The following is an 11,989-nucleotide window of genomic DNA, read 5'->3' on the forward strand; positions in this document are numbered from 1 at the left end:
AGCACAGCCATTTGTCCCTAATCCTTTGATAAACCTTGTCATTCCCTTAGTACTTTGTAACTAAATTTGTCATTGGTCTGGTTGGTAAGAAAAGGAATGTATTTGTACTATGTTTTAACTAAGGGAAGACTTAACTGAAATCAAAATGCAAAACTGAAGCTGTACATTTCTGTATTAAACACAGAAACAGACAAAACCAGGTCTGTATGTCACTTCACTGGTCTGTACGGGACAATATTTCAACTCCAAGACTTACCTCTCTTTCAAAATGTATGTATAAGAATGTGAGGCATTCTCTTCCAAAGATCTTTTAAGCACACAAATCATATCTCAGAAAACATCAGAAAAAAATGGAGACAGCTATAGTTTTATGCACATCCCAGAAAAACAATACAACATAAAAATAACAAACAGTATTGATTTCTACCTATTAGGAGAATAGTTTTACTTAAACAGGATGCATACATGTTCAGAGCTGTTGCACCTGGTGACTTCTGGAATTCAGTAGTCCTCCTAGTTCCCTTTGATGGCCTTTCCCAGTAGCGGTTCAAAGAACCAGGACAAGTTTTATGTCCTTTCAGAATGCTGTGCAAGCTCTATTGACAACTTAAGTGGATACAAACTATGGTGCAAATTTGTCCATGAATTCTACACCCGCAACCAGGCTCTATGAGTGCAGCACCAACATGCATAAATCAGTGTCCTGAAGTAAAAGCACCACTCCTTATCCTTTAAAGCCAGCAATGGACAACATCAGACTGTCAGGAGCTAACACCACCACAGCATTATCCACACAGACCTGATTCTTCAGTGTACACATCTCTGATGCCCCTGATTCACACTGCCACTGGCCAGCACGGCGCCCCTCTGCCTCCTCCTGTCCTCAAAGGGTGGGCAGCACCATCAGCACAAAGAGGGAGATGCTGCTGATTGTTTATGGAAAATTTCCTCTTTCTAGTCCATCAGAAATACTTGGGCTGCAGAGATGCCTTTTCTGGCAGTAGTATTGCTAAAAGGATATCATCCACCAGGTTGCCAAAACAAATCAGAGCACATTTAATAAAAATGATTTACAATGTTTGAGCCCTCTTGGGACTATCAAAACATTTGACAAAAGACAAAAGTACAGATTTCCAAGCCTTTTGTTTAAGTTCAGCTTAAAGTACTGCCAATTCTCCCTTGTCAAGAAAAAGGAAGAAATGCCAATGGGAAATTCTGCTTGGCATGCTCTCTGTGCTTATAACACAGCTCAGTTACCCTGGTGTCCAAGCTGGGTTAAAGATGTCATCAAATTACTCAGTACTACTTCACTTCCTCTGAAATTTATTTCCACATTTTCACAAAACATCTTTTGTTGACATTCTGCAAACAACACTCTCCAATAAAGTGCCGATTTTTTCTTCCTGTGGAGTGACTTTGTACATCTGCAGAAAAAAACAAGAAGAAAAACAGGAAAGATGTATTATGAGGAAAAAAACTGATGACATATCTTCTGAAATATGTACACAAGAAAAGATTATTCCCTTCTCCCCCACTTTTACATTGGAAATTCCTATCTTCTTGTGACTGCAAAACAAAATTTGGACTGAAGCAAATTCTGAAACTGCAAGAACAAGGAAAGCTACGAAACTGAATGAGGGCTGCACTTTTAGCTCCAGATGTTAAAATTTACACCAATTTTATTCATGTCTCCTATCAGTACTTTGACAGACATGATAAAGATTATTTAAGTTATTTGAATTTTATCATGTAGGAGACATATGCTTCAAAACACCCATTTAGCATATGGTAATCTGTTAAGAGCATATATGCCTCAAGACAGCTCCTAACAGCTAATTAACCTGTTTTTATTTTAACCACCCCTACTGGGACTATTTATGTACTTAAGCTTATGAAACTGCTCATGACTGAAATTTTTAATTAAATGAGTATTTGCCTGAAAAACAGGAATCAAAAGTGCTTGCACGGTAGGCAGCAATTAGTAATTTATTTTTATGTTCTAATTCCCTGACAACATTAATAATTTGAAGAATTAAATTTTGTGATGTTTTTCAGTTGAAACAACTAAAACTTGTTTCAACTAAAAAACTCTAAGAAATAATCAAGGTCCACTTAAAACAAGTTTGCAGTTGTGGTAAAGAAATACAGATCCTAAGTTAATTATGTCAGTTGATATTTAATCAGACAACTAAATAAACAGTCCCTTTTCTCCATGTCAGTCTTCTCTTTTGGCCACACACCTTTTTAACTTTGGCAGTGTCTGTTAGCTGGGGGAGTTCATCTAGGGAAACCTGCTGCCCTTCCACTTGAGATGCTATATCTGCCAGATTTACAGTCTTGTCTCCATCCACAACCAGCACAATGAGTACTGCGGTGTCGCTGTCTGAAATGCCAAACTTTTTAAATGCATCTGAAATCTGAAAAAAAAAAAAATTATGAGTCACTTTCTCACTACATATAAGGAACCTTTTCAGTTACTGTGTCAGACACACCAAGAGTATAAACTGACAGACATTAAAGGAATTTTGACAAGCTACAAACCATAACAACACGTTAGTGTTATTAAAAACAACAATTAAAGCTTTCTACTAGTAGTCAAGTAGAGTGTTAAAGGAATACATGTATTTAGTTTGGCTGTGTGGATCTTAGCCAGCTTTTCTGGCAAAAAAGAAATTTGTTCAATAAATCTTACATTGTTGCTTGGTGAAAGGCTGAAAATAATTTCTGCATAGAGTGTTCTGGTCTTCATTTTACCTATCTTCTGTAGATGCACTGCTTTGTTGGCTGCCACTAGAATCTGAAAAGTATCTACAATCTGTAAAACACAACAGAAAGAGTTACACAGAATTAACTTACTGTTTTGAAATCTGGAAAAACTCCCGACCGCTTCATTTTGATAGCCTAATTCTAACAGAAAAAGACTAGATTTTGAAACTATTTATGGGTTAAATGAGAACAAAGGCACCGAAAAGTAGATTTTTGACAGCATGAATTAATTAGCACTCGAGTTTACACACGAAGACTTCAGCTCCACCAAGCAGGATGTGAAATTAATCAAAACACTGGTTCTGGCCAGTCTTGCCAAGGCTCTGTGTTACACAGACGAACCCTTCCGCTGTGGGACACAGGAATGAAATCCAATGCGGGCACTTGAGCAGAGCAGCTCAGCTCGTGTGACAGCGACTGCGAGCACGGCCAGCTTCCCTGAGCTCCCACGAGCACTGCCACTCCGACGGGGCTCGGCAATTCACTCACCATGGCAGGGTTTATCAGTGCTCCGTCAATGGAGCCTTCCATGGCCTTTTTCCGCAGAGCAGCGGCGTTTTTCACGTGCTGGAAGAGGAGCAGCGTGACGCTGCGGTCGGGGAACAGCTCCAGGCGGTGCGTTCGCTCCATCCCGGCAGCGCCCGGCAGGGAATGGGCGGCACGGAGGCGCCGCTGGCCCCGCGGAAAACACCGCTCTGACAACACGCGGCCACTCAGACCGGGGGCTCAGCGCTCCCCACAGCGATCCCCGCGGTTCCCAGCCCCGCCGCAGCCGCTGCCCCGCGCCCTTCCCGCCCGGCCGGGCCGCCGCTCGCCCCTCCCCGGAAGGGCGGCCCCGTCGCGGCCGGCGCGGAGCCGGCATGGAGCGGGCCGAGGCCTACGGCTTCTCGGGCGCCATGAGCGGCGCCTTCCTGCTGTCGTGCCTGCTCTTCGCGGCCGTCAGCCGCCGGCAGCGCGGGCCCTACATGGACGAGGTGTTCCACGTCCCGCAGGCGCAGGCCTATTGCCAGGGCCGCTTCCTGCAGGTCAGGGAGGGACTCACCCTCGCAGCTGCGGTACAGCGGCCGCTCGGGGTGCGGGGTGGCCGAACGCGGGTTTGGTACGGGTGGAGCAGCAGCGCGCCCACGGAGTTCAGAACCCAGGGCAGCAGTGCCAGCGGCTGTCTGAGCCTGCGGGCCGAGCGAAGGGGCCGTGGCGGGCGGCGGTGGCGCGGCTCGGCCCTGTGCCGGCGGCGGCCCCATGGCCCTGTGTGTGTGTGTGTCCTTTGCAGTGGGACCCCATGATCACCACGCTGCCCGGCCTGTACCTGCTCTCCGTGGGGGTGGTGAAGCCCGCGGCGTGGCTCCTCGGGTGGACCGGGAGCGTCGTGTGCTCTGTGGGAATGCTCAGGTTTATCAATCTCCTCTTCAGTGCTGGGAACTTCTATTTACTGTATTTGCTGCTGTTCAAGATCCATCAGAAGAATAAGGTACTGTCAAAGTAAAATAATTTTATGCACTCGTACAAACAGCTTTGATGGCTTAATGTGTGTTCCCTCATATGTGAGATGTTCTCAGTTTTATGTAACTCTCAGTACCACCATCAGTTTGGCCAAGAGGGCACATTCCTATTCTCTAACTTTATTTAATATCTTCTTTCTCACACAAGCTCCAGTCCTCTAAAAATTCATTCTTGCACATAAGTAGAACGAGTCCTATTGAAATCAAAGTTAGTAGATATGCAGACTTACTATCCAAAAGGTCTGAATATTCATGTAGGTGGCATTGCTTGAGAGTCCTCACAAACTTGAACAGCAGCTCCTCAGCTGCTCTGTGAGCCACCGGTGTCATTTATGGGGATTTTTTTATTTTTCAGCTGTAGACATTTGGATTTGTCCTTGTTGAATTCCATCACATTTTTGTTACCCCATTCCTCCAGCCTGTGTGGGTCACTCTGGATCACACCTGTGCCCTTGAGCAAATTGCCCGGTCCTACCCATACAGTGTCAGCTACAGACTTGGTGACAGTGCTGCTTTCTTGTCCTTGATAACGCCATTGAACAGGACATAGATCCCTGTGGCATAGATCCCTGTGCTGCTTGGGTTGTTACTGTCCTTTGGGTAGCGTGTGACCAGTTCACCATATCCAGCCAGTTTTTACCAATCTGATTGTCCACACATCCAGACCATAGCAGTTCAGCTTGGAAACAAGAATGCTGTGGATTTAAAATTCTGGAGCATCCACCACTGCAGTAAATAAATTGTTTTAGACGTTAATGGCCTATTTAAAATACTTCACGTTAGTAAAGTTACTTAGTTTGACTTTTAACCTTAAAACATTTTTTTCCTGTTCCCTGATAACTGAAGGATTCTTTTACTATAAAGAGAATTTCTTATGGAGGAAGCTCCTCATTTTTAAGCACATGGTAACACTTTACAGAATTAGATTAAGTAAATTGTTTCCACTTTTAATGTTATACTTGGAAGTGGAAACATAAATGTAAGAAAAAAGTTTCATGACCGTAGGCTAAGCATTTAGTGATACTTCGACATTTTTTTGACCTCAATGTTTTCCCAATTCCTCTTTCTTGTAAGGTGATGAGTGGCTGTTTCACCCTGCACTACATCATTCAGAAACATCATGCAATATTTTTTAGTGCTGTGATTTGTGGTGCTGTCATGTAGTGAATGGAATAATTGGGAAGAGTTTTTAACTGCATGGTCTCCCACCTTTTTAAAATTTTCTGACTAGTGAATTACATTGTTTATAAACAATAAAATCTGCATCAAAAGATTAGAAACTTGGAGTTGACTCTCTGTGGACTGGGTTCAAAAGAGGTGACAGTAGAGGCACAGAATGGTGCTGTCTCAGAGATAAACAGAATCTCATGATGAGATTGCAGGGCCATAAGCCATTGATTTTATTTTCTTCTGCCCATTAGTGCAGCCTTTTTATCCAAGGCATGGGAGTAATTATGCTCCCACCATGATTTTAATGCCACAAATACATGCACACCTGACATTTGAAAGAAGTTGGTGTATTTTTCACTGCCATATTTTTAACTCACCTGCAGTAATGTTCTGTACTTTTCACTTGGATTTTAACATTGTGTAACTGTATTAATGCAGCAGGATCTTAAGAAAAATGTAGCATTTGTGCAATAATGGAAACAAAAGGCATAGGAGATGTTATTTTTTTAATGGAATTCTCAAGAATTATACTAGTTTTCTTTTAATAAACTATTTTGTTGCACATTGTCTAATCACATTTTTCTGCTTCTTTTTTAGGCTGTGTCTGGTTTCCAGAGAATCTTGTCGGCATTAACTCTTGCAATGTTTCCCACCCTTTATTTTTTTACATTCCTATATTATACAGATCCAGGGTCAGTATTTTTTACTCTCTTTTCCTATTTAATGTGCCTTTATGGTAACCACAAAACTTCTGCTCTCCTTGGATTTTGTGGCTTCATGTTTCGTCAGACGAATATTGTGTGGACAGTTTTTTGTGCTGGAAATGTTGTTGCTGAGAAGCTAAATGAAGCCTGGAAGATTGAGTTGCAGAAAAAGAAAGATGAAAAGATTTCTTCCAGGAAAGGATCATTTTCAGATTTGGCCAGAATACTGCAGTTTCTTGTTAAATATCTCTTGTCACCTAAAAACTTAGTTACACTTACTGCTTTAACTTGGCCATACATCATATTAGTATCTCTCTTCTTTGTTTTTGTTTTCATCAATGGTGGAATAGTTGTTGGTGATAGAAGTAGTCATGAAGCTTGTTTGCACTTTCCTCAGCTGTTCTATTTTCTGTGCTTTACTGTTTTCTTTTCATTCCCTCATTTATTGACCCCTACTAAAATCAGGAAATTCCTTTTGTCGGTGCGAAAGCACCCTGTGCAGTATGGCTTAATCACTGTCATCTCTTTATTCCTGATCTGGAAATTCACCTATATCCATAAGTATTTACTAGCAGATAACAGACATTACACGTTTTATGTCTGGAGAAAAGTGTTCCAAAGACACGAGCTTGTAAAATACCTGTTAGTTCCATTCTATATATTTGCTGGCTGGAGTTTCACCGATACATTAAAATCAAAATCGATATTCTGGATCTTAATGTATTTTGTATGTTTATTAGCAGTCACAGTTCCTCAAAAATTGCTAGAATTTCGTTACTTTATTTTGCCATTCTTGATATATAGGCTCAATATTCCATTTCTGTCTCTATATAGACAACTTCTGGAGCTGGCTTTTTATATTTTAGTAAATGCTGTAACTTTTTATCTTTTTCTAAACAGAACATTCCAATGGGAAAATAGTGATGAAGTACAGAGGTTTATGTGGTAACTTTTTTTTTTTTTTTTTTTTTTTAATACTTTTATACCTGTAGGAAAACACAGTTCTGTTTCAGGACTGGACTCTGGAATGAAACAATGTTTTGCATCATGTAAGGATTGTCTTCCCTATTTGGAATTGGGAAGTAAGCACTTTGCTTATATTGTTACAACCACATGCAAGTCTGTTATGATGTGAAGATGCTCCATATATTGAATTGTTGAGAATTTTGAAATTCAGTATGAGGGAAAATGTGAGAACACTTTCTGCAATTAATGTAAAATAAGGGAGATGTTTACTGTCATTTTTCATGACAATAAAATATTATATAACATGCCGTTGAAGGTATAACAGTTTATAAGTATGTTGCAGAGATTTCTCTTTTACAAATGAAGAATTTCAACCTGTTCAACCTTTTTCTTTATTTATGTGTGTGCATATTTATTCCTCAGATCAGACCGTTTCCTTCTAGGTTTAGTAGTGGTCAAAGTATAAACCACTACTAAAGCACAATGTTTTCAGCCTCCTACATCTCACTGAATTTTTATTACTTTTTTGTCAATAAATGCTTACATTAGTTTTGTATGCAGAATGTAGGCTCTTAAATCATTAGAGCATTTTGAACACTATTTCAAACTGCTGTTTGGAAAACGCAGCAGATGCAATGTGTGTGCACCTTCTTTGGAGGAATAAATGGCACTTGATAATGTGACCTGTTAGAAGGGGAGTAGTTTACAGATGTCAGACTGCAACATGCAGTGGATTGCAGCCCTCTTAAATAATTGAGCTTTTATGTCCTGGGGTTCTGTGCTCACGGGTTTGTGCTGAAATCGGCTCTGAGTGCATTCCTGAGTTGAGTGTTTCAAAGATCTTTGGTGTGTAATCTTCAAGAAGTAGTAATGGCATTATTGAACGATTCTTTTAAGTATTTTTCATGTTTAATGGAACTTCAGTGTATGTGTATTGTTTGTCAAAGGTAAAATGCAATGTGTGTATATATATATATGTGTGTGTGTATATATATTTAAAAGCATCTAGTGTGCATTATCATCAGAGTAAATGAAGGCTGTAATGGTTCTTGTCAGTAAATCATTGTTTTAAGTCTCAAAAGTGTTTGTTTGCTAAAGTATGGGGCAGAGGAGAGTGGTGTCAAAAACTTCAGGTACTGTGTAGCTTGGAGCCATGTCCTGGCTCCAGTTCCTTCCTGGTACTAACACTGTGATGGGTGTGGTGAGTTCAGATTCTGATTAACGCCTTTGCAACCCTGTTTCTCCTAAGGAGACCCTCAAGCCACTCCTCACTAAGTGTGTTTATATTGAATTTAAGATATTTGCCAGGTCTCTTTTTGCTCCTTGGCCATTTGCCAGCCTGGTAACTTGTTGTCAATGTGTATGAAAGGGAAAGCCATTTTCAGTCAGTCCCTATTTGCTTCTTCAAGTTGAAGGGACAAGAGAAACCCAAAATCGATTGCTTTTGAAGAATCCAGCGTGGTTCTGGCTGAGTCCAGGATGTTGTGTTGTGATTTCAGTATCACAGACTTGAGAGGGGAAATCTTGTGGGCCTTCTGCTTCCAATTTTGTTTTTGTATGCCATACCAATAAAATTGTAAGATAAAGAGCATTCGCCTGCTTAAGTACAACTTAATTTGTGCAGTGAAGTAGTGAGTTGGAATGGTAAGATGGAAAGGCATGGGACTCTGTCTAGTATTCCAAGTTGTATCTTAGATCCAAGGTTTTTTTCTGGTTTTATGTAGGTGAGCAGGCGCTAATTCCCTTGAGAAAAAAACTCCCTTGCAAAGATTCCTGTGTAGTCCACAGGTGTTTTATCCAGCACGTTTGTTTTTACTGGTTTCAAATGCCATCCATGATGAACTCTGGTGAGAGACTGTTCATGCTTCCTGTTTTTAACAATAGTAGCAGCTGTTTCAGGTGAAAAGAACCAGTTTAAATATGTACAATTTTAAAACATTTTTTTGTTGTGAAAGGTGAGGGCAAAAAGTCCACCAAAATTTAGAGCACAATACCTTTCTAATGAGCTCCACTCCAGGAGACACTAGAAAAATTACACATAGAGAGATGTCTGTGACCTGTTGGGGCTGCTTAACCAGTACTGTGAAATGGCACAATATTTTGTAATGGAATTTATCACTAGTGGGTTTTAATTTAAAAGTACAATTATGCTCAATATATTTTACTTATTTGAAAGCAGGCTGTGTTGATGAAAGTTTATTTAAGAGGGAAGTTGATGAATTACTAAAGTATGAAAGGAGAATGTATTTGTAGAATAAAGCTATGTTTTCACTTTTGCCTGTGAGCCTGAGGGTGTTTGCAGATAATATTGAATGTTAGCCAAGTCAGTCCAGAAATCAGAGGGGTTATATTTGTATCAGAATTTGTCATAAGAAAAAGTCTCAAAATTCCATCAGTATTTCCTAGAACTTTGGCAAATAGCAGTAGCACTGTTGAAATCCATTGAAAAATGGATTTTAATATTTTGCCACTGAAATATTTCCATTGTAGTTGTTTCTAATTTATTTGCTGTTTTCCTTAAAGACATGCAGAAAGGGCTGTATTTATCCTGCTTATCCTGCCAAGGTCTTCTAGATTCAATAGAACCATAATTACTTACTTTAGGTTAAATCTCAGCAGGTGTCAATGACATTTCTTACAACAGCTTTCAAATGTCAATTTCTTTTAAATTTTATTAGTTATCATTTTTTAATAAAATCACACTAATATCTTGAAGTATTCAAGGTAAAATCATAAATAGCACAGCTAACGTTTATATAAAGGCTGCTTTGAAAAAAAGGTTCAGTTTTGATTTTTCTTAGAAATAAGATGATTTTTTAGTAACTGTTGGCATAATAAAAATAGCTGAACAGTCAGCATGGCTGAATTGTTTTGAAGTAGGGGGAAAATACAAACAATTGAACCTTTTTTCTTTTAGTTAAAAATATGTTGTTATTTAGCAAGATAGGAAGTTTGATAATCTTTTATGCTGTGAATTTAATTTCTTGCTATTTGTGAGCATTCTGTATTTCATTCCTCTTAACTCTGATAACACATGTTCATGTTCAAAATTAGCAAGAATTTTATAGCATAAGTGATGCTGAAATATTTATCTGTTAATTTCCTAGAGGATTGATAAATAAGATGGATTACTCCTGTTAGAAAGTAAGGCAAGTATTCTGTAGTGTCTGGGGGCAGTTGAATTTTATCCTGTTAATGCAGCTTGGCTGTTTTTTGTTGTTCACAAGGTGGCAGTCCTGTGCTGTCTTGTTGAGGTGACCAAGTGCTTGGTGAAATGCTGCTTGAAATCATAATGTTGTTCCAGCAGCACTCTGATAATTAGAAAACTTCAAGTTCTCTCATGGCTGGTTGCTGTTTTTTAGTAACTGATTTAGCTGTAATATCCTTGCTAATTTTCAGTACATGTAGTATGTTAAGTTTTACTAGGACAAGTTTTGTTCATCTTTAAAATGTCTTTCCAGCATTTTTTTGTGTTAGTGAAATTTTCATGTCTGCTCTAAGAGAACAAAATGACACTCAAAATCCTACTGTTGTAAAGATGTTTTTAGCAGATTAGCAAATTTCCTTTGGGTGTTTTGTTATTAAATTTCACAGCATTCCTACTTTCTTTGCATGTTCATTCTATTTGTTTCTGTCCAAGAAGAAAAAAAACCCTGAAGGACAAATTGAGAAAAGCAGATTATGCTTTTCAACTAATTGATTATGCTTTTGAGACTAACACCTGGTGATTTTCTAAAATATTCACTCTTATTTGGGTGATGCATCTACAAATTATAAATGCTCAAGTGTCCATTGGCCCTATAGTGGTCGATACACCATCTTTTAAGTGCGTCATCTGGTTTTCATTTAATGAAAAATTGTAAAGCCCAGTCCATGAAAATGCTTCTAGTTATCTTAAACTTTGTCTATATTCAGTATCCTATTTTTTTTCCCCTGAAAAACTTTGCTCTCCTTGCTTATCCCTTGTTAGATAAGACATGCTTTTTATTTTCAATTCAGTGACATTTTTCTGTCACCTGAGGCATGTTTTATAGAAAAACATCATTCTTAAAAGTATGCTTTAGATGATGCAGATAATTAGTTTTGCTAACAGACCTCTTTTGCAAACAAAAAGCATCTTTATGAGACAGAAATACTAATCTTCCCAGCCATGTGTAGCTAAAATGCCCTTAATTTGCCAGTTTTTCTGCTTGATCTCAGAATAGGCACAGGACCTCATGCTGTTCCTTCAGCTTCACGGATAGTTGGGATTCAAGAGCAGGAAGCAAGAGGAAAAATATTTTTGCAGATCATTGTCACTGCAGTGCTACTGCAGCTGGGAGTGTGCAAGGCTGCCAGCAGTGAGTGGGTGCCTTTGGGGGTTAGAGGGCACCACTGAATTTAGCAGAGCACTGTGGCTGGCTAAAGTACACGGTGATAGGGGGGAGCTGCTTGCCATACTCGAGTGGGAATGGCTTCTCCAGCTGCAAGGAGCTGCCTGGATCCCTGGGAGGATGATCCTACTGAAATCTCACAGTGAACTGGTTTGGTGGAAAATGTTTCAGTGCTTTGCTGTGCATTTGTAAATAAAAAACTGTTCTTGATGTGTTTAGGAAATGTGAGCTTACTTGAAACACAGCTGTGTGTCACAAATAGGGAAGGAGTTGCTTTCATTTTGATGGAATCATAGAATCATTAAGAATGGACAAGACTCAAAAGATCATTGAGTCCAGCTATCAACCCAGTACCACCTTTTTCACCACTAAACCACTGCCACATTCATGCACCTTTTGAACCCCTGGAGGGATGGTGATTCCACCACTTTCCTGGACAGCCTGTTTCAAAGCCTGACTGCCCTTTCCATGAAGAAATGTTTTGTAATATCCAGTCTAAACTTAAGGCCAT

General features: G+C 39.6%; 2 protein-coding genes across 2 annotated transcripts; one reads left to right on the forward strand and one right to left on the reverse strand.

The window, feature by feature from the left end:
• Nucleotides 1-351: 351 nt before the first annotated feature.
• TPRKB (TP53RK binding protein) lies at nt 352-3,396 on the reverse strand. Its single transcript, XM_063396843.1, has 4 exons — nt 3,256-3,396; nt 2,693-2,815; nt 2,241-2,417; nt 352-1,424 (listed from the first exon to the last, which is right to left on the reverse strand). The coding sequence occupies exons 1-4, from the start codon at nt 3,394-3,396 to the stop codon at nt 1,338-1,340; spliced, it is 528 nt and encodes a 175-aa protein (XP_063252913.1). The 3' UTR covers nt 352-1,337.
• Nucleotides 3,397-3,534: 138 nt separating this feature from the next.
• ALG10 (ALG10 alpha-1,2-glucosyltransferase) lies at nt 3,535-8,696 on the forward strand. Its single transcript, XM_063396842.1, has 3 exons — nt 3,535-3,791; nt 4,037-4,234; nt 6,033-8,696. Exons 1-3 carry the CDS (start codon nt 3,627-3,629, stop codon nt 7,086-7,088), a joined length of 1,419 nt encoding a protein of 472 aa, XP_063252912.1. The 5' UTR covers nt 3,535-3,626; the 3' UTR covers nt 7,089-8,696.
• The last annotated feature ends 3,293 nt before the right edge of the window (nt 8,697-11,989 follow it).

This window comes from Prinia subflava, chromosome 4, assembly GCF_021018805.1.
Source record: "Prinia subflava isolate CZ2003 ecotype Zambia chromosome 4, Cam_Psub_1.2, whole genome shotgun sequence".
Classification (NCBI taxonomy): domain Eukaryota; kingdom Metazoa; phylum Chordata; class Aves; order Passeriformes; family Cisticolidae; genus Prinia; species Prinia subflava.

Coding starts and splice junctions, on each gene's coding strand:
- ALG10 (XM_063396842.1), top strand. CDS start 3,627: ATGGAGCGGGCCGAGGCCTACGGCTTCTCGGGCGCCATGAGCGGCGCC. Junction 3,792..4,036: donor GCCAGGGCCGCTTCCTGCAG/GTCAGGGAGGGA, acceptor TGTCCTTTGCAG/TGGGACCCCATGATCACCAC. Junction 4,235..6,032: donor AGATCCATCAGAAGAATAAG/GTACTGTCAAAG, acceptor CTTCTTTTTTAG/GCTGTGTCTGGTTTCCAGAG.
- TPRKB (XM_063396843.1), bottom strand. CDS start 3,396: ATGGAGCGAACGCACCGCCTGGAGCTGTTCCCCGACCGCAGCGTCACG. Junction 2,418..2,692: donor GCCTTTCACCAAGCAACAAT/GTAAGATTTATT, acceptor TTTTTTTTTCAG/ATTTCAGATGCATTTAAAAA. Junction 1,425..2,240: donor ACACTGCCAAAGTTAAAAAG/GTGTGTGGCCAA, acceptor TTTTTTCTGCAG/ATGTACAAAGTCACTCCACA.